The sequence below is a fragment of the Schistocerca nitens genome, chromosome 1, assembly GCF_023898315.1.
Source record: "Schistocerca nitens isolate TAMUIC-IGC-003100 chromosome 1, iqSchNite1.1, whole genome shotgun sequence".
NCBI classification, from domain to species: domain Eukaryota; kingdom Metazoa; phylum Arthropoda; class Insecta; order Orthoptera; family Acrididae; genus Schistocerca; species Schistocerca nitens.
Window position 1 is genome coordinate 682,512,022 of NC_064614.1, and position 23,374 is coordinate 682,535,395.

The following is a 23,374-nucleotide window of genomic DNA, read 5'->3' on the forward strand; positions in this document are numbered from 1 at the left end:
GTAATTGATGGAAAGTCATCAAGTAAAACAGAAGTGATTTCTTGTGTTCCCCAAGGTAGTGTTATAGGACCTTTGCTGTTACTTATCTATATAAACGATTTTGGAGACAATCTGAGCAGCCATCTTCAGTTGTTTGCAGATGACGCTGTCGTTTATTGACTAATAAAGTCATCAAAAGATCAAAACAAACTGCAAAACAATTTAGGAAAGATATCTGAAAGGTGTGAAAAGCGGTAGTTGACCCTAAATAATGAAAAGTGTGAGGTCATCCACATGAGTGCTAAAAGGACTTCGTTAAACTTTGGTTACACGAAAAATCAGTCTAATCTAAAAGCCGTAAATTCAACTGACTACCTAGGTATTACAATTATGAACAACTTAAATTGGAAGGAACACATAGAAAATGTTGTGGGGAAGGCTAATCAAAGATTGCGTTTTATTGGCAGGATACTTAGAAAATGTAACAGACCTACTAAGGAGACTGTCTACCCTACGCTTGTCCGTCCTCTCTTAGAATACTGCTGCCCGGTGTGGGATCCTTACCAGATAGGACTGACAGAGTACATAGAAAAAGCAGAATGTTTTGTATTATCGCGAAATATGGGAGAGAGTGTCACAGAAATGATACACGATTTGGGCTGGGAATCATTAAAAGAAAGGCGTTTTTCGTTGCGATAGAATGTTCTCACGACATTCCAATCACAAACTTTCTCCTCTGAATGTGAAAATATTTTGCTGACACCAACCTACACAGGGAGGAACCATCACCACAATAAAATAAGGGAAATCAGAGCTCGTATGGAAAGATATGGGTGTTCATTCTTTCCATGCGCTATACGAGTTTGGAATAATACAGAAGTGTGAAGGTGCTTCGATGAACCCTCTGCCAGGCACTTGAATGTGACTTGCAGAGTATCCATGTAGATGTAGATGTAGATGCAAAAGCAATTCACACGCACAACTGCAGCCTCTGGCAGTTGAATCCACACTGCGAGTAACACCAGCAGTGCATGATAGTAATGGCAACTGGGCAACTGGCAACCACCCAGTTGCCACTCCCATCATGCACTGCTGCTGTTGCTTGCTGTGTGGCTTCAGCTGCCAGAGGCTGCAGTCGTGTGTGTGTGTGTGTGTGTGTGTGTGTGTGTTGGTCTATTTTCAACAAAGGCCTTGATGGCTGAAAGCTTGTATTTAGACAGTCTTTTTGTTGTGCCTATCTGTGACTCAGCATCTCCGCTATACAGTGAATAGCAACTTTCCTTTTCATAATATTGAGATGTTTGAATAGTTACACAAATGGCTGCCTGTCCAGACGAAACCAAAAACTTTTTAGCCCATGTTCATAGCTCAAATATGAACTGCGCATCAACCTCCCCAACCCCCCCCAAAAAAGAATTCTTTCTAGCAGAGATGTCAAGCCTTGTGCAGTACACAATTGTGCGAACTGTGTTTTATCTAAGTTTATTAAAAAATAACGACTATCACAGAAATAAACAGTTCAGATGAATTAAGAAACCTATGTATCAACATCTCTCTCCCTTTTTTTATTTCTCCTGTGCCCCCCTCCCCATTGCCATTACCCACTTTCTTGTTTCTTAACTTACAGGACATTTTGAAACACATGTTTTACTTACACTTTTTTGCTATACCACATGTCTTTATTAGTTTTTATCTAACTCAATAAGCTAGTGGTGGAACTCAAAAACAAGTTTCTTAAATAATTTCATTGACAGTTTCAAATATTTGAATGGACCTTCTTAAACTACAACTCTCCTCAATTACGCCCCCCCCCCCCCTTTATTTCAACTGTGTCCCCCTCCCTGTCACTGCCCATTTCCTTGTTTTTTCACCTACAGGGCCATTTTACATATATGTTTTCCTTTGACTTTTTATGATCCCATATCTCTCTATTAATTTTTATCCATGTGATAAATGGCATTTCAATTACAGTTTGTAATTGTTTAGGCATCGGATGACATATTCTTCTGGCTAATGTGTAATAGTTCAGATGTATACCATTTTTCTTCAAAAATAAGTAAGTAATAAATAAAACATAAAATGGTTAGATTGCATAACATTTTAGATGTTTTACATCTACATATTCTACGTTCCTTTTGTTTTCCTTCACTCCTAAAAACTGTATTTCCTTAATATTAATTAATTTACTTTAATGTGTATTTTTGACAGATTAGGCTTGACTGATTGTAATTTCATGGATTGTTCTGTAGCTTGTATTTTACATGCTTACATTTTTTAATGGAGCGTAAAATATTGTATATTCTTACATTCATGAATCCCATTATTCTTTTACTTTTTATTTATTTTATAAATGTTTTCATGTAATATCAATCAAGAGCAGAATTGTGACTTGTTTTATTGGCAATTATGGTTTTCAGTAGTAACGTATGTCAAAGCACGTATGACATGAGATAGATATGCAATAATTTTTGCGAGTATTTCCACTAATTTAATGGTTTTTCCTGTTTTGATCTTATTTTGTTTACATTGTCACATTATACACTTTTTTATGTTGTGCAGTTGCCATTGATGATGGTTTAAGACCGAAACCGGTAACAGAATGTATAACATTATCACTGACAGTACAGTGTTATGTATTTTGTAAAATTTGAAAAATATTTTGAAGTAGCGGTGCCTGTGGTCTTATTGCATGTCTTGAGAACCTTACTTTCAATGTATGCAACAATTAAAATCATTCATCATCTATAGCCTTTGCTATGCATTTAAGTGTCAGGTGATCCATCAGAAGAAAGTAAGTACTTGTGTCCCAGTGTTTTCTAGTGAGACACACAGATGGTAGTTGTCATCTGTGAACACTGTATTCAACCAAACACATGCAATGTGGCATCTTAATGCAGTGCAAGTTGCAAGGGCCGTCTGCCTGATCCAAAAAGGATGGAATTTCCATTATGTTGGTGGAGATGCCAACGCGTCTCCATGTGCAACCCATAGGTTGTGGACATGACACAGGGAGACAGGTCAGTACAAATGAGTTCAGCAAGGTCGCCAATGCATTACAACCTCATGTGAAGATTGATATCTGGTCATTTGTGCATTGCGGCATAGTATGGATACCACCAGAGGACTGCAAGACTTATCTCAGAAGGACCACTGCGTCCAATTAGTCTGTAACGAACACGTTATGAGAAAGGACCTTATTACCCCGATGTCCTCTTCAAGTACCCAAGTACCCCATTTGTCAGAACAATATTTTGCAGTTCGCCTTCAGTTCTGTCATTCCCATTTCAACTGGCAACTTCGTCACTGGCGAAAAATTGAACAGAACCTGTTGCACCATGTGGTCACTGCTGCATATAGTGGTGGGCTCTAATTCCTATGCCAGGGTCTATGTAGCAGGCGTCAACCGCGATGTCATGCGAAGCCTAGACATTGGAGTAATGGAATGACCGGCAGTGAGTCCTGACTTAAACCCCGTCATGTATATGTGAGATTTGCCCGACAGACATATTTGTGCCAGTCCTATTCCACATGCAGTCTCCAAGAATTATCACGTACTCTCATTGAAGATTGGGAAAGGACACCACAGGGTGATCTCTATAGACTTACACAGAGCATGCCACATAGGCATCAGATAGTGATAAATGCTCATGAAAGGCATACAAGTTACTGTAACTCTCAAAGTCCAATGAAAAGCATCCAGGGTGACGAGATGAATGATTGTTTGCACTTCATTTTCAACATCTGTTGGACATTTCAGTTCTTTCTATGTAAACGATCAAGAATGTTATGATGTTTGGTTGAGTACTTAAATTCTGGAAGATAAATATATATATAAATATACCCAGTCCTGAATTATTGCTCAATGGAGTAAGGCAGACACTCAGAATAATGTTCCCATGATTCTTTTGAGCAGTGTAATGCCCTAAGGCCGGTATTACACTATCACATTTCTTTGACAAAGATTTGAACAAAGATGTGATCAAATATTCCTCAAATTTGTTTGACAAAGATATCTGACATGGTGCTAAAAAGGGGTACTACACTGTCGTCATATTTTTTTAATCAAATTTCAAGATGGCGGACAACAACTTCTTATTATGCGCTGCAGTTGCTAATGCCACAATTGCACTGTGTGTGTATTTGGAAGAAAAGCGGCAGAAAAAAAGAAAACATGCTTGGATGAAGCCATAGGTATTATGTCGATATAGTAAAAGCATTCAGCAAAATGTGTTACGAGAGATGCTTGTGGAAGACGTAAAATACTTATGAATGATGAGAATGTGTTTCAGTATTGCTCAGTAAAGTGGGTTCTCACATTATAAAAGAGAATACTCTTTTGAGAAATGCTATATGTGCAGAAGATAAGCAAACTGTGACACTGGGATTTCTTGACACAGGAGAGAGAGCTACTCTAGTTTACAATATAGCATTCAAATATAACATTTTACATTAACCAAAGAAATTCCAGAAAGGTGTGAAGCAATTTATAAAGCACTGAAGGGGAAATAGGTGAATTTAAATAAATGTTCAGTATACTATTTGCGTGATAAGACCTATTTTTATTTCTGAATAATTTAATTAATGGAATTAGTGTCCCAACAACTACAAAATTAATAAAAAGTACGAAACAGATGACGCGCTTTTTAACTTGTGGCATCTAGAGTTCAAGAATAAACATAGTAGAATGGAAAGCTGAGAAAGAATTTCTTTTATTTTCTATTCTCAATTCCGGCTTGCTGAAAAGCTTCCTGGATGTTTCCAGATGTAGAGGTGAATGGCTGTATCTGTGATTGTGGACATGAAGTCACCTGTAGCATATTCCACTTGACCATCAACACACAATTAATAGTGCACTGTGCCCCATGCTCACCCCCAACCTTGTCGAGGCAAGTTTATGAAAAAAATAAATAAAAAAAAGCACACCAATTTTGAAGCCATATTTACAAACACACTACAGAGATGTCAAATAGCTGTGGCGACGCCAGCACTCCTGCGGTTACATTTCACACAGCAGTGAACAGAAGATGAACAACTTTTGTGATCAAATCTACGGCAAGGCCTGAGATTTGATTATATTTATTTGATGACAGGTGACATTTGACAAAGTTCCCTATTACACCATCAAATTTCTTTGACATAAATATTTAACATATCAACTTGACGAATAAATATGATAGTGTAATACCGGCCTAACAAGGGTGTGATGATGGAAGATATTGGAAATCATTAATCTACAATAGATTAATGACTAATTCAATAAAGAATATAATGATGATAACAACTGTTATTGGAGTTTCAAACTAATGTAGAGGTCTTCTTCCCTGGGAGTTTTGGAAATCTCATTGATGAACATATATATGTTACGGCCATAGCCCAAAGGCCGCCAGGTAGTGAATTGGACAGCCATTTCGCACTCTTGCCAAGAGGATTGGCCAAAGTCTGATTACTTAAAAGAATTGGCATACGTCTGACTTTGGCCAAGCATTTTGTGAACTGGCTGGAGATTCCTGGCTTAAATGTGATGTGATTGCACATAAGCTGGGAAATCTTTGGCTATATCACAGTGCATGCTATGATCACACAACAATGTGTAGTAGGCAGCACTTCTCTCACTTTCAGTGTTAACTGTGCCGTGCACGTGATAGCTGCTGCTTTTTGGAGAAGGTCCTGCCTGTGCGCCTTATTTTTCTGCCTGACAAATTCAATTAATTGTGAGTACTGTTACGTTTTCTGGTATTTTTGTTTGTATTATTTGTGCGTCTTTCAGATGTGGTAAGGGAATGTCGGTTAATTATGTGAGCTGCTTTTTTTTTATTTGCTCCCACTTCACCCATTTGTGAAGTTTTTGTAAAGTGTGATGTAACATAGTGACAGAGAAAGACGTTAGAAAGTCGAACAAGAAATGGAGGATGTTATAAATGTAGGGAATACTCCAACAATGGAACTGACTTTGTAGAGGTCAAACCATTGGAAAGTTGGGACCAGTTACCTGACAATAACAAAGTGAAAATATTTTGGATGGTTTATGAAGAAGGGAGTAGTGCAGCTCAGTGTTGTATACCCTGCAGCAAATATGTTCGTGCAATCTGTGAAAGAAGTAATGAAGTAGAGGAAGGATATGGAGGGAAAATTATTTGCAAACTATGTTGTAATAAGAAAGAAATCAGGAAGATGAGGGGAGGAGCATATGACAATTTGCAAGTACAAGATGCAAAGATGTTTAAAAATTCATATGCAAGATTACCACCTGCAAAAGTTGGAGACAATGTTCACATCCATATACCAGATGTTGACAGAGATCGCAGAGATCCCGAAAGTGTTATTTCAGTTCTCATGGATGTTGAAGGCACTTTCTACAAGCTGGGAACAGAACATGGTGTTCTCAAGCAACTATAGTCCAGAAATTCTCTATTCTGCACGAGAAACTGCTCACACTGGAATCTGTGGCCAAAGAAGAAACATCATTACAAACCCTATCGGCTTTACAGTCACTGGCCAGTGGCCAAGGATACAATCGATGCAATTTCTCTCACTTCGTCTTCAGGTTATGAGTGGCCTACCGGGACCATTCGACCGCCGTGTCATCCTCCGTGGAGGATGCGGATAGGAGAGGCGTGGGGTCAGCACGCCGCTCTCTCGGTCATTATGATGGTATTCTTGACCGAAGCCGCTACTATTCGGTCGAGTAGCTACTCAATTGGCATCACGAGGCTGATGCACCCCAAAAAATGGCAACAGCGCATGGCGGCCTAGATGGTCACCCATCCAAGTGCCAACCACGCCCAAGAGCGCTTAACTTCAGTCATCTCATGGGAACCGGTGTAACCACTGCGGCAAGGCCATTGCCAAGAAAACACTATGCAATTGCAAATGCCACAAAAGCTTAAATTGTTGTAGTAAGTGAATATTGGTTGTATTAGAGAAGATTCATAAAGTGAATAGATTGTATCAAGTTTATACTTTTTGTTAGTGAGATTGATATAATAAACAGATTGCATACAGCCTGAAATTATACATAGTCATCCACTCTTTATTTACTTTCCGATTCTGGCCAATCTGTCTAAACACTTCGCAAACTGGCCAGCCAGATCTCAAACACAAGAAAAGATCAGAGAGTGGCCAGTCAATTTACAGCAATGTTGGCTGTTTCCTGACTTATACAATTTGAAACTGTTCAAGCAAATCTGCTTTGTGTGTTTCTTCACAGTTTGGTCGATTGGTCTCAGCCCCTTCATGAACTAGCCGGCTGAATCCCAAAATCAGGAAAAGATTGGACACTTGCTGCCCAATTTGAAACGACATTGGCCACATCATGACTTAGTTGGCCAGTTCGCCCTTTGGCCGATTTCAGGCTTTGATCTTAACATATACATATCAATCAGCTAATTACTACTACAGAAAATTATTTCATAGTAAACAGTGCCTTCATGAACAGCATAATACTGACGCACCATAAACAATGATTAAGGATGTTTGAAATGCTGATAACATGTCTGTTAAGCAGAATTGTGTGTATAATAAGCATTACTTTAATCAAAGTTAAAACACATGTGCAGAAAGCACTAAGTACTGTGGATGTATTCGTACTTAGTACAATGATAAACCCAATTCTTTTTGTAACTTTGTTAGTGGAAAATAAGAGTTCATTATTTTATTCCAAGCCAAGGTCTCCTTAATAGGTCTGAGACTCCACTACTGTTGGTAGAGCATCAGAGGCCAGGAACATTCTATAGCTTTGTTTTCCTATACACAGAACATATCGTACTGTGCTTTCCAGGCAGTTCCAAATGTAACAACAATTACGGGGACATATTGCTACATCATTTTAAGACACCACGTTGAGATGCTGATAAGCACATAAGAAGTTGAAATGACTGCTATATAGGCAAACTTCCATTCCACATCAACCACCACATAACCATTTGAACAATATAGGAGATCAACCTTCTATTTTTTTTTTTTAAGTAACAGGAACCAAACGCATAGTACAAACACATTAGGTTTTAGATAAGAACACATGTAACTCATTTTTGTTCTGTAAATAAATCCACAACTGTCATTAACATTTACAGCCCATGTAGTCGTCGTCATTGTTGTCATCATCACCATCATCATCATCATACAGTGAAAATCATTCCATAGATTGTGTGTACGCAGTTTACACACACGCACAATGCTAAGAAATTAGTCACATAACATTTTCCCACACATTTCACAAACTATGAAGAAATTGAAATACTATGTTCCATTGATGGTTGCTAAGATATTAAGACTATATATTCAGAATTAATAAAGGAAAATGCTGAGGACTTGTTGATTTAGTTGCTTTTTATTATTCTGATATTTGAATACTAGCAGCAATAAGTCTGAAAATATTTTCACACTATAAGCATAAATATAATGTATACCAGTCTATTCTGTTCTCAAATAAATATATTTTATGCTGGAAGTACAATCATGCAAACAGACAGAGACCAAGAGGCTACTTCATTTTGTATTCACATTACAGGAAAGTTCACAGTACGCTTCAGCTTTGCTCTGTTAGCAAAGAGCTAAATAGATCCTTCCACAGCTACTTACAGCAGATCAAAAGCTTTATCAATTGACCTTATTCATGACACTATATGAGGACTTTACCCTCGCCCTTTGCTGCTCTCTCTCCCTCCCTCTGTGTATGTGTGTGTGTGTGTGTGTGTGTGTGTGTGTGGAGGGTGGGGTTGCTCAGAAGTCAGTCCAGTAGCAAGAGAATATTTGCTCTGAAAGATATACACTTGGATTAAAATAACACTGTGATTGAGAATTCAGTGGGTCATGGAGTAATACTTTCTTGAGCACCACATGCTTATAGTGTTGCGGGTGCTGTAAGCAGTGCAAAGAGTCATCAAGCATTACTGGCTGCACACTGGTAACAATGTCTCCCTCCATTGCAATCGGTCAGTCACAAAGTTTATTTGAATTGCAGTTTAATATCAGTAACAAAGTGCATTTTATACATATGCTCTGACACTGAATAATTCAAATAAATTTTAACAGTGTTAAAGGCTTTTCAACATTTGGTCATATATACAAGTAAGAAACTGTTCACTACACAAATATTCTTCATTATTTACAAACATATGTGGGTACCACTCCACTATAAAGCACTTTGTAAACTAAACAATCCAAACTGCTTCACCTTCACTTTAACAATAGAAATTTCGCTGAGCCAGCAAATTCTCCTGATCACTGTTGCATCTTTTGCAATGCAACTGATTTGAAATTTAACCAGAATTACCCATCCTTATAGCCTGCTTCCCAGTCACCAATTCATATCCTCTTACTTTCATTAGTTTCATCTCATTAACATCATATTATCATACAAAAAAGAAAATTAAATGTTAGGATCACAAACAGACACAAAGACCAACCAGACTACCAATTTCTTGCACTGCTAATAGAAGCATAAAAAATGATTACAGCACTCCAGCTTTCAGAAAAATAGGTATTTTCTTTCAGAAACAAAGAGGAATTCTTTGGGGAGGTTGGGGAGGGGAAGAGGTTTAGTTCATTATCTTCCTCTTCATAACAGTTTCCTTTTGCTTCCTGATAGATAAAGGATTTGTTGTTGTGAAAGCCAAGAGTGCTGTGGTCTCCTTTTATGTGTTTTATGGGCAGTACTGGGGGTTGCATCCCTGAAAGGATTGACCATCCATTCTCTTTCTTTTTCGTTTTTAAGTCGTATTGTAAGATATATCTCAGATTTCATGAAGTAATATGACTAACTTTTTCAAAATTATTTAGGATGCAACAAACGAAGTTTTAGACTTTACGATGGGTTATTGCCACTGACTAAAATCTCTCAAATATAATGTCTAAGCACATTTTTTTCCTAAAATTATCACACATTATATTATTTGGCAGTGCACCGAGATATGATCCACAACTGATATTTCAATTATAAGCATAAAACAAAATCTGTTGCTGGTTGTAAATGCCCTATATTAACAACTGTGGATTCAGAAAGAACAGCTCAGAGTGGAACAAGTAGTCAGCAACCCATATGTCTGTCATAACAAAATCTAAGAGAAGATTGAGGGAAACTGGGTTGTAGTATCTTTTTTGTTGCATAGTAGAACCCTTAAAAGTAAAGAACTGAGTGACTCTATTGCAACACTCATTGAATACCAGTAAGCGGAATTTCAGTAGTTCTCCCATTAACTTAATACACTTAAAAAACAAAACCTGCTAATCCAGATAGATCATACTCAACAATTTCAAAGCCATTAAAAATCGATGCTACTACAACAGTCAGAGAATTTACAAGGAAATACAAAAATAATTTTTTCAGCTTTATCAAATGGCACATGGAGGAAAAAAAAAAAAATAAAAAAAAAAAATAAAAAAAATATTCTGACTGAAAATACAAAAAAAGGTTTTATTACACTAATAAATACACTAGAGTTCATGTAGAAGAGGAAGAAATGTTTCTATGAAAGGAACATTTTTAATTTAGGTACAATCCCTACACTGCCACCAATAAGAGTCTGACCCAGCACAAATAAAATCCACTGTTTCTTCTGGAAAACAGTTGACGCATTCTTATCAAGTAGTGGCAGGAGGATGATTATGGGAGGAACATGTCAGTACAACATTTGAGTCAACTGACACACAACGGCCTCTGCAACTGAATGCACTGTACTTAGAACAACGCCAAAAGATCCTGTTCCTATTTTTGCGTTCGCAGATAAAGGTGTAACCACTCATTTTCAGCTGGAGTTTACCTCTTCGACTATACGTAAGCCTTCCAGAGCCTGAAACAAATGTACACATCAGTACTGCATAAAAGTGAAGAGGATGTTATACTGGCTACTGCTGACCAGCTTCTGAACCGTTTCCAAGCAAAGTTCTCCACAGTCAGAAAAACTATTTCATAAAATTCATCTCACTCACAAAAAGATACAAATGCAACAATATCTTCTGTGATTGTAGCAGATTTTTTAAATAAAAAAAGTGAGAAAAACTCACTCCGAATTCTAGTAAAGTACTTTCATGTAGGTCTGATGGGAGAAATTTTAAAATCACTGTTCTCAAGCTAAAACTAAACTCTGCAATCAGGTTCTGAAGACCATGCACACAATGTCAATAAACCGCTGTGTCATCTTCTGCCATGTGGATGTGGTGTGGAGAGGTAAGGGGTCAGCATGCTGCTGTCTCGACTGTTGTCAACTTTGAGACCTCGGAGTCCCTACTTCTCATTCAAGTAGCTCTTCAGTTGGGACCAGGAGGATGACTTGTGCCTGTTTCAGACCTGCCACCATGAAAAAGACCCTGAAAGTATGAGGAATTGAACCCACACTTTCCGCACAAAATTCAGATGTGCTGACCACTCAACTACAGAGGCAGATCCACTATTCTCAAACTAAGTTAAATTTACTAATTATAAATCCAATACTATAAGCACAATTTAAAAAATAAAAAAGTAAAAAAAAATTGAATTTTTGTTAGAGATACTATGTTTGTAACATAGGATCAATGACCTAATAAATCAGCTTTTCCAAATAGCACACGAAAGACTACAGCTGATATTTTCATCCCTTTGCCTGTAAAAAAAGAAGAAAAGTCAGAAGTTATCATGGCAAACGTGTTGTAATCTCAGTTCACAACCAATGGTTAACAAATATTTCAGTTACATACCTTGAGAAATATATGTCCATCAGGATTACTTCACCAGCCGCTACACGTTCTGCCAGCAGCAACAATTGATTTTCAAATGCAGTCCAATTTCATGAGAAAATGACGCTCCTTCATAATTAAAAAATTGTAACAGTTGTGCCGTAGCTTCACGCCAGCACAATGTGAATATATTTTCTCTATGAAAACATCATGTGGTCGAGCAATATCTGTTTATGCTATGGCATTCATTTTGTGTTGGTAACTTCTGTACTGGTGTACACAAATCTTCAATCGTTTTTAACTACAGAAAATGTAATCCAGCAGTAATGGTCATACCATTACATGCAAATGTGAAAGCAGTATTCACACACTAATGTCTACAGCTCAAAAACAACCAGTTTATCTTCTTCTTTGGTCATAACACATGCAACAGAAGCTTTCTCTTCAGGAATGACATTTAGACTTCAAAGACAGGAAACTGAAAAATTTCCAATTTGTACACTTCCTATTAGACTCGCAACACACCCTGCACGTTAGCTGATCATATGAATATCTGAATCATATGCTTTACAAAAAATGTCAACTTCAAGGAACAGATGAAAGGATATGCTGAGTTGCATATTAATTCTACTTTTACATATCTATAAGGATGTATGATCATATTCTCACTCACTTCTTGTGACATGTTTTTGAAAGTAAATGCCAAAAGAAAGGGAGCGATACAGAAGGAAAAGCATTACTTGGATCACTGGCTGACATCATATTTTGTTTCAACCTTAAACATCAGCATGATATGAAGTGTACACAGAATTAATCCATATTTTTACTATACATTAAAGTACATAATGTTTCATTAACAATGCAGTTATGAAAGTTTATAAAACTGATACAAAAAGTGAGAAGGTGAAAATAGTTTACATAATTTACTCCCTAAAACAGTTGTTTGGGAACAAATACTACAACTGAAAAATTGGTGGAATGCAGGAAATGGGAACACAAAAAATCCCCAGGAAGATATAAATATTACCATGAACAAATATCATTCAGTAAGATTAATAACATGCACTTTTAGTTTAATATAGAAAAAGAAATGTCATTTAACTTACCTGCAACAGTTTTCTTAAAAGAATTTATTTTTACTTAAACACTGCTAGTAAGATTCTAGCTGCACGTTGGCGCACTTAGAAAGATTACTAGTCCAGTTTCTAACAATATGAAATCAATGGAACAAAACTGACACACTTTCAGAAATGCAGTCTGTAACAATGCCAGGACAGAAACTAAATATGCGACTTTTACAAGTTTATTAATAATGGAATGATCTCATTGTCTCTCTCTCTCTCTCTCTCTCTCTCTCTGTCTCACACACACACACACACACACACACACACACACACACACACACACACACACACACACACAGGGAGGGAGATGAGGAGTGGGGGAGGTGGGGAGGTGGAAGGGGAAGATGGTGGAGGGAGAGGGAGTGGGAGGAGGGGGGGGGGGGGAGAGAGAGAGAGAGAGAGAGAGAGAGAGAGAGAGAGAGCCAACAAACAATTTTTCTTGTACAAATCATTAATTCATGAATGAAGCAAATGGAATACTTCAGAAAATGACTGAGTTTTTCATGATAGTTTTATTTCAGTTGCTTAATAAACAGGTAAACCAGCATTGACTTTCAATAAAATTATAGTTTAAGCTAAATACGGGAAAAAGTATGAAATCTGAGAGTAGTTAAAATGCAGAAAATGAAACTTGGATATTATGCACGGGGAAAATTTTGTAGAATATAAATATTTATTAATTTTTAGCACATACCAAAAAGTTAAAACGCGAAATATTTGCTACTAAACAACTGAGCTACCCAAGCACGGCTCAGTATGGAAACCTTCCCCAGGCTGTGGCTAGCCATGTCTCCACAACATCATTTCTTCAGGACAGCTAGTCCCTGAAGTTCAAAGGAGAACTTCTGTGAAGTTTGCAAAGTAGGTACTAGGAGAAGTAAAGTTGTGGGGTTGGTTTATGAGTCATGGTTGGGTAGCTCAGTTAGTAGAGCACTTGTGTGTTAAAGGCAAAGGTCCTAGGTTCGAGTCCCTGTCTGGCACACAGTTTTAATCTGGCAGGAAGTGTCCATATTAAATGCCTTTCTGAAGTCAAGGAATAGGTGCCAATGTGTACAGGCCCCTAGACATCACAGATGAACATAGAGCACTGAGTTTTACAAAATCTCTGTTTACAGAATCCATGTTGATTTATAATGAAAAGATTTTTGTAATCCAAAAATATCATCATAAATTAGCACAAAACACATTCCATAATTCTACAACAGACTGGAGTCAACAATATAGACTTGGAATTGTGTGCGTTTGTCCTATGACCCTTCTTGAAAACAAGAATGATCCGCATTTTTTTTCCAACTGGTGGGTACCATTTGGTGCTCCTGTACCAACAATAAACTACTGCTAGAAGAGGAGCAAGTACTCTACACAAACATAGATGTCTCATCCAGTCCACAGGTGCATCCATTGTAGATGCTTTTCTATTACACAATCACTAAGCTCAGAAACTGACATTTCAGTGTTGGTGAAATGATTAAAAGGAGGAACTGTCTTACGACCTTCTGTAGTGAAACAGTTTCAGAAGACTGGACTCAGTACTTCTTTTGATTTGGAGCCCGTACCGTCACTGAGAGACTGAACAGATGATTTAATTCTGCTTATTGATTTGACAGGAGGCCAAAACTTCTTAGCATTTTCAGTTAGCAAAATCCTACTTTCAAATTCATTGAACATTTCTTGTTCTCTTAATATTTATTTTCTTTCTATTCAGTTTTTGTTTGTCAGCAAGACTTGAACATCCTTGGTAGTGTTCCAGAATTAGTCTCGCTTATTAAAGGTAAGAATAATCTTATAGTATTAGGAGTGGAAAGTTGGCTGAAGCCAGAGGTGAACATCAGCAAAATGCTAGTTAGATTTGAATATATATCCCATGGATAGGCTATGTGCCAATGGTGGTGGCATATTTATTGCCATAAAGAACTCTATAGTAGTAAAACTGTGATGAAGCTCTCTTTGATTTCACAGTACTGAACCACAATAGGTCTTTCCCAATCTTTAAATTTTCCTGAGGAACATACTGACCTAAGGCATATTGGGCAATGCTTTATAATTTTATAAACTTCTGCTCCACATCTCTGTTCTCAGGGCCAAATATTTGATGTTCACTACTCACATACTCTGCAATTTGCATTCTACCATTATTTTCCTACCTTTAACCTTTCTTGTAACACTATAGTATGATTAAAATTACTTCTTCCCTGACGCCTGTCACTTGCCAGTATGGTGTTTCCATATCGGTCGCTGCTCGGGTATAGGCAATACACAAACAGGATGGGTCACTTCACAAGTGCTGTTACCTATGTGTAATGTGGTGGAATGTTGGCAGCAGCGCCATGATGCATGATTGGAATGCGAGATGCGCTGTTGACAGCTGAACTGGGACAGATGATGCACTTTGTAACCCTGAATTTAAACTTATGTTCTAACCAATCACAACCTCATGACATGCAATATATCCAAGAAAAAGAGCAGTGGGACTATCAATCACATTCCCTTTGTTCACAGCTATTAAAACAAACTTCTACGGGCAAACTCAAGACAGAAAATTTTCAGTTTTAGCACTAAAAGCAAGCTGTAATTGCTCATTTTCATTGGTTACTTGAAACTATCCTCACACTGGCTATACAAGCTGATGCATTATCAATTGATGAACTGTCTTAGTTGGCACTTCGTTACAAGTTACAGGCGAGACAGGCAGATTAGAAAAGAAAAAAAGACTGATAGGAAGAAAAATAAGAGCAAATAACAAAGTCAATAGAACGATGAAAACGATGAGGGAAAGGATTACAAATAAAAAGTAACATCTGGACCAATTATCCGAATAAAAATAATAACCAGTCATTTTGATAAATATTTAAAAATAAAAAAAATTTAAAGCAGTTGATTGAGATTTAAACCCATGATCTTCTAGGCATATGGTATGTAACTTAAACCACCATGCTACACCACCACTCTGCAGTGCAGCGTTATGTTTATGATTCTAAAGACCAGTAGCAACTGTGCTTTGCTACCTTCATGTAGTTCGGCCACAAGTAATGTCGTACATACCTTATCTAATGTAGACCAACTTCTGTGATTATGATAATTGTTCATATGACATCAAATTGCATCTTGTGCGAAAGGATCCAGTAGTGTTCCGTTACTGCATATTTCATTACCATCATTTTGTGTGTATTGCTTTTGGTGTGGTTATCATGTGTGATGAAATGCGAAATAGAAGGAGCATACCCACTATTTGGAATCCTAACACATCAAGAAAGAAAGCTGCACAAGGAACTGATCATTCACTGTGACAATGTGGCAATTGTGAACAGTGCAGGCATAACATTGAGTGCCCTCATTGGAGGAACCCAGCTCCAATGCGTGAAGTGTCAACCAGCAAGTAAGTTTATCAGACTATAGCACTCATTGATGCTACCACAGGCTTATGACCACTGATACCCACCTTTATGTTTACTGATTCAAAAGGTTCAGGTCTGTTTGTCGATGTGACATCTAAGACTGTGTCCTCTCTAAAAATCTGCCCAAAGTAAGTTTTGGGCAAGACATTCAGAACAATCTCACACAAATCTCTCTCCGACATTAGTTTTGATCACGACTTTTCAATTCTACAGCTGGCAACTTATGTCTCACACTGTTACAATAACATGATCAGGAATTTTTCCCCCAATATTGCAAGTTCTCTCAGAAGCATTCTGTCACTACAGCTCCTGATGCAGGTAGTCGATATCAAGATCCAATGTTTGACCCATGTTTCAGTCTGGAACCGCGCAACCGCTACGGTCGCAGGTTCAAATCCTGCCTCAGGCATGGATGTGTGTGATGTCCTTAGGTTAGTTAGGTTTAAGTAGTTCTAAGTTCTAGGGGACTGATGACCTCAGATGTTAGTCCCATAGTGCTCAGAGCCATTTGAACCATGTTTGATGCTTACGTTTACCTAGACTAATTCACATTCATAATCTGTAGTGACAGCAGTAGAAACTATAGAGTTCTTTATGGCAATAAATATGCCACCACCAATGGCATGTAGCCTATCCTTGTGATATACGTTCCATTCTAACTTTAGTTTTTTGCTGCTGTTCACTTCTCGTTCCAGCCAACTTTCCATTAGTAATATTATGTGATTATTCTTATCTTTAATAGGCGAGACTAATTCTGGAACATTACGAAGGATGCTCTAGCAGTTTACTAACAACACATTATCATATGGCTGACGTGTCTTTGATTTCAGCAGGCATTTCATCATAGCACTTAAAAGAAGACCACGTGCACACCACAGGAGGCACTCTGCTACCTGAGTAGCAGCCTCCTTTATGTAGTGCGCATCTGATCTACTGAGACAGACCCTAAAATTGTCCACTCAATAGTAGAGGTTGAGTTGGGGTTGAGTTGATTGGGGAGGAGACCAGACAGTGAGATCATCAGTCTCATCGGATTAGGGAAGGATGGGGAACCATCCCAGCATTTGCCTGGAGCAATTTTAGGGAAATCACGGAAAACCTAAATCAGGATAGCTGGACACGGGATTGAACCGTCGTCCTCCCGAATGCGAGTCCTGTGTGCTAGCCACTGCGCCACCTCGCTCAGTGTGGAGGTTGACAAATTTGCATCTGAGCCTCTGTGTTAGACCTTCCATTCAGTTGCAAACCAGAGGGCCATTATCAACTCTACATACTATGCTGTAAACAGTGAGCTCGGCTTGCACCTTGCATGGTTTGCTAGCTGCCTTCACCAATTCAGTTATCTGAGTAAGGGAACCTAGGATAGCCTCAGAACTTAAGCAGCAAGTGCCATTTGTGGTGATGTGAGCTACAATTTGTATTCTGTTGCACCTGTTAGCAGATCCTACACCACATCTAAGACAAGATCTTTCAGCAAACATACGAAGTGCACACTTGCATTTTTCTCTGTCTGTCTGCTATTTCCCTGAAGGGCTCCATTAACTGCCTAACACCTGAGCTTCAATGAACACATCCCCAACCTATGCAACTGCACAGAGTTAAAAGTGAAGGGAAAAGATCCAGAAAGAGCTTGGAGGAGGGGGGGGGGGGGGAGGTAGGTTTGGACCAATTACACGAGTTCAGCCATCCACAGAAAGCAGAAAGTAGCTCTTCCTAACATCATTAACTACCCTTAGCTCTCTCTTAATGTTGTACAAAGCGGTAACTGAACAGTATTATAGTTTTCTACAATAACACTAACTACCTGACATTTAAGCTTAACTTCAACCTGACTGAGTCATTGAGATGGCAGGCAGTCCAATGCGTGCAATGCATTCTAGTCCAGTATCACATTTTCAACATACTCAAACAAAATATCCAGTTTTGAAGCTGCAGCTGATTATTACCTATTTCTTGCTACTAGTATCTCGGAGGTGGTTGTCATCAACATCATCATATATAGGTAAACACATTTCCATGAAGTACAGGGCGTGTCCAGAAAGAAACGAGTCATATTTTTTGTGATGTGACTATTTGTCACAGAGCAGGCAGAGTGGTTGACAGGGCCTCAGCTTCTCAGAGGTAGGTTACTCAATTGCATCCGTACTCTTGAAGTGTTAGGACAGCTTCTTCTTTGAATCTCTACGTAGCAGTTGCGTCAAACTTATGATGGAGAGAACTTTAGGGCAGTGATATGTGAAGCTCAACGAGATGCCACTGGAAACTCTTAGAATGCTTAATGAAGCCTTCAGAGATGGCTGACTGTCCAGATCACAACTGAACACATGGCACATGGCATTTAGTGAAGGTCAGGAGTAGGTCGCTGAAGAGACCTATGCAGGACACCCCTCAGTATCATGAATGGGTGACCATGGGACTTTTGTGTGCCCCTAACTGAATTCAGACTGGCAAACGAGTGTTTGCTTGATGTCGGAATCAATGGACTTGCCAAAGACAATTGTTCACAAGATTGTATTGGAGGACTTGGCCTTGTGGAAGATCTCCATAAAATGTGTGTTCAGAATTTTGATTGAGTCGCAAAAGCAACACTGAAGCGTGTGAAGAATTCAAGCAAGTCTGTGAAGATGATCCAAATTTACTGGACAACATTATCATTGGGCATGAGTAATGGATCTTTTAGTACAGTCCAGAGTCAAAGAGGCAGAGTGTAGAATGGCACACAATGTCATCGTCGCACCACAAGGAGGCTCGCATGAGCAAGTCCAGGATGAAGTCCATGCTCATTGTTTTATTGAGACAAAGGGGATAGAGAACACCTTGAGTTTATAGCTCTTGGCCAGACTGCCAACACTCAATTTTACAAGGAAGTGCTCCACAGACTGAATCACAAGGTCACTCGCTCTCCAAAAGGAGTTCTACGCTTCGTGGGAACTGCACCAAGACAACGCATCAGCTCACACTGCCTTTGTTGTCATGGCTTACATGACCTGGATCAGTGTCACAACGGTGTCGCAGGCATCCTACATGCAAGCTACTTTGACAGCTTCCCTGAAGAGCATCCCGACTGAGGAGTTACAGAAAGCTTATGAGACATGGAAATCACACTGGCAAATGTGTAATAACGCAGAAGGGCCATACCATGCACAAGAACTTTCTATTAAGCATCACTTTGGTGCATTTTGTTTACACCTTTATTCCCAGTTCTTCCCTTTTTGCCATTCTTCATTGTCTTGGCTACTAAAGGAACTAATCCAATTTCTAATCACATTTTCTGGCAATGTTCTCTTTTGTTTTCTGTTTCTTGTACAATTTTTTAAATTCAAATATCCTATCATCTTACCATTTTTTTTCCTGTCCGTATTTCTTCTTTCAATTTCTGAAGAACTTACCTTCAGCAGTAACAATATGAGATAAAGCCTTCTTTTTAAAAAAACACCACACACAGAAGCATTATTCTACTGAACATACTAATTCAAATTCATGATAAAAAAATTCTTTTAAGCTTTGTTCTAAATTGACAAAATACCTGCACTGTTAACAAGTACTGCTGTATTGTTTAAATTACGATTGTGTGAATCAACTGTTTGCAAAAACTATACACTTATTCAACAATGTACCATCAGGTAGATGAGATGAAAATAATCAGGTAAGCATTTAATTTGGTACCAACAGAGACACAAGAGCATGCAATGCTATTAACAATATTCATTCTGCTTTCACATGCATTCTACGCCTGAACCTGGCACACCAAATGGGGATAGCCAACAAATATTCTTGAAACGTCCATCTAATGTTTTATACCTACCTATATCTAGATTTGTTATAATAGGGATTATTTACTACAGAATGTTCAAGGAAACAATGCTTCTTTCACAAAGCTATTGCTGAGTTAGTCAATACCATTATTAAATCAACTACATGCAATAAATGAAACTAAAAAGATATCTGGAAGAAGATGCATAAATGTGAGATTTTGAGCACTTTGTAAGAAACAGAATTATGTTATGTGTGAAACTGATACACAGAGACAAGTTATCAAAACGCCAAGTTAACACAAGGCTTTCAGCCTCCGGGATGGGGAAGTAAAAATAGGCTGACCAGAGTCTTATGATAGAAAGCTTCAATTAACCACAGTATAGACACCTGGAAACATGTTCATTTTGCTACTGATATGAAATTCCAAATAAGTACAAGCAGACATGAATAAAATTAAATACAACAACTGCGGTAAGGAAATATGAATATGTGGCAGAACTGACTGACTGCATTTGACTCATTCCACTACTTCAAAAGTCCACTTTACATCAGTAGTTCCAGAAGCAAGAAGCACCAGTTCCACAAGCTCAATATCCAACATCTAAGTGGGTATTCTTGAGACTACCACAATTTTCACATTTTGCAGTACAGCATCTTAAATCTTTACACACTGCTCTGCAAAACTTAAGGATGATACAGATACAGTAACAAAATTTATTAACTACACTGCGGGAATGAATGAAAGTGGAGGATCATGTTGCCATAAGTCTCCCAGTTGTGTAAAGAAAAGTTTGACTCCCATGGTGTGAGAACTAAAGCACTAAATGGGGCTGGTCTTGAAGGAATGGGAAAAAGACAGTGTGCGTCAATCAGTAAGCAGATATGATGCACTGTGGTGGTAGTCTTCATTACTAATGGCCCAGATACAACGTTTGGATAGCTTCAAACAATAATAGGAGATGGATAGATTGCTATTCACCATAAAGGTGACCTGTTGAGTTGTAGACAGGCACTACGAAAAGACTATTACACATACATTGAACAGCCAGAACATTATGACCACCAACCTACTACCAATACAAATTGTCCAGACGATAGCAGTGTCACCTGGTGAGGAACGACTGCTAGTCAGACACTTGCACGGTGCATGTACTATCAGTGAGCGTGCAGTCCATGTTTAGAATGGGGAAGGGGAGCAATCTATCTGTGTTTGACCAGGGGCAGATTGTGATGGCTCAGAGGCTTGGCAAGAGCATTTCAGAAACTGCATGACTTGATGGGGAAACCAAGGTGAAACCACATCCAGATGTTGTGGGGTTGGGCAGCCAGCCCTCATTACATATGTCGAACATTGTAGGCTGGGCAGGCTTGTAAAACAGGACAGGCAGCGAACTATGAAGGGTCTAGCATCAGAGTACAATATGCCTGAACACAGGGCACCAAACACTCCTAAAGATGGGCCTCCACAGTCGATGACACATGCATGTGCCAATGTTAACAGTACGACATTGGCAACTAGACCTGAAATGGGCAGTGGCAGAGCATTACATGATCTCACGAATACCCATACCTCCTTCATCATACATGGATGGAAGAACAAAAATCCACCATCTTCCAGGGCAACAGCTCCTTGAGACCTGTACTGTGGTACAGAGACGAGCTGGTGACGGGTCCATTTACTCTGGGGAACATTCATAAGGTCATCCATGAGTCCAGTGTGGCTCGTGCATGACACTATGACAACCGATGAGTATCATATACTAGTTGTAGACAACGTACACATCTTCATAACAACCATGTTTCCTGACGGCAGTGACATTTTTCAACAAGATAATATGCCGTATCACAAGACCAGAAGTGGCACAGAGTGGTTTGAGGAACAGAGTGGTGAGTTCCAATTGATTTTCTGGCTCCCAACTCACCACATATGAACCTGATCGAACACAAATGGAATGTGACTGAATGTGGCATCAGAGCTCATAACCCCCTCCCTGGTATTTACAGGAATCAGGTGATTTGCATGTGCAGATGTGGTGCCAATTTCCTCGAGCGACCTAAGAAGGCCTCATTGCTTCCACGTCACACCATGTTGCTGCTGTTATCCATGCCAAAGGTGGACATACCAGCTATTAGGTAGGTGGATATAATTTTCTGGCCAATCAGTGAGTAGCTTTCAGCCAAAGCCTCCTCCAGCAAAGAAAAACACACACACATTTACACAATCAAGCACATCCATGCACATATGTCAGTTCCCACTGGCAGCTCCGATTGGAATGCGACTGTTATGTGAATAGCAATTTGGAGTGGAGCAGGAAAGGGGAAGGAGGGATAGCAAGGTATGAGTGGGGGGATAAAAGATCACTATCTAGGGGAGGCATGCAAGGAATAGGGACTGCTACACACAATACTGGGAGGTGGAGTGTGGATGAAAAAAATGTGAACAGAAAAGGAGAGGAATGGAGAAGGAGAAAGGATGAGTGGGTACATTGACAAAAGTTGGCACACAAAGATGGTGAGAAAATGTGAAAAGTGAGGAGCTGACAGGATGAGGGGGCGGAAGCTGTTTGGTGGAGAGTAAGAGCACAGTATGTTACTGTAGATTGAGGATGGGAAAGTTTCAGGAGCGGAGGTTGTGTTGTTAGAAAAATGCCTATCTGCACAGTTCAGTAAAGCTGGTGGTGGAGGGAAGGGTTCAGATGGCCTGTTTTGTGAAGCAGCCATTGATATCCAGCATATTATGTTCAGCTTCAGGTTGTGCCAGAGTGGTCTACTCTGTTCTTGGCCACAGTTTGGCGGTGGCTGTTTATCCTAGTGGAGAACTGTTTGGTAGTCATACCAATACAAAAAGCTGTGCTACGGTTACAGTGCAGCTGGTATACAACATAGCCGCTTTTACAGGTGGCCTGGCCTTCGATGGGCAAGGGGCAAGGAGATTTGGGAGTGGCATAGGGATGCACTAGCATGATGTGGAGGTTGGATGGGCGATGGAACACCACTTTAGGAGGGGTGTCTTGGGTAGGACATCCCTTATTTCAGGGCATGATATAACATAATCAAAGCCCTGATAAAGTATGTAGTTCCATTTTCCAATCCGGTGTGGTATTAGGCGATGAAGGCAGCACTCTTTTGTAGCTGGCTCTTTAACGTTGGGGGAGGATTGGGTGCGTGCGGAAATGGCACTCGAAATCTGTTTGCAGATTAGGTCTGGGGGATAGTGCCTGTCTGTGAAGGCATTGGTACGAGCTTCAGCAAACTGGTTCTCACCAAGGCCTCCACAGACATGCAGTATCATATGGACCTAGTCCACACACAGATTTCCCATACCATTTCCCCCATGCACACATAGTCCTCCCACCATCCCCAAGGGCCAGCTACAAAAGAGAGCCCCTTTCATCACCCAATACCATCTCAGACTGGAACAACTGAACCACATACTTCATCAGCACTTTGATTATCTAACGTCATGCC

The 23,374-nt window shown here is 39.2% G+C and overlaps 1 protein-coding gene across 6 annotated transcripts in view; it reads right to left on the bottom strand.

The window, feature by feature from the left end:
- Positions 1-23,374, bottom strand: part of LOC126259293 (broad-complex core protein isoforms 1/2/3/4/5-like) — a 344,638-nt gene that overhangs the window by 161,066 nt on the left and 160,198 nt on the right. The window contains exon 7 of one of the 6 annotated variants that reach the window (XM_049955992.1): positions 10,410-10,769. The exons of the other annotated variants lie outside the window; for them this stretch is intronic. Coding sequence (XP_049811949.1) covers positions 10,561-10,769 — 209 coding nt within the window. The 3' untranslated portion in view covers positions 10,410-10,560. Of the gene's footprint in view, positions 1-10,409; positions 10,770-23,374 lie in introns of those variants that run through there. 6 annotated transcript variants of the gene reach the window in all.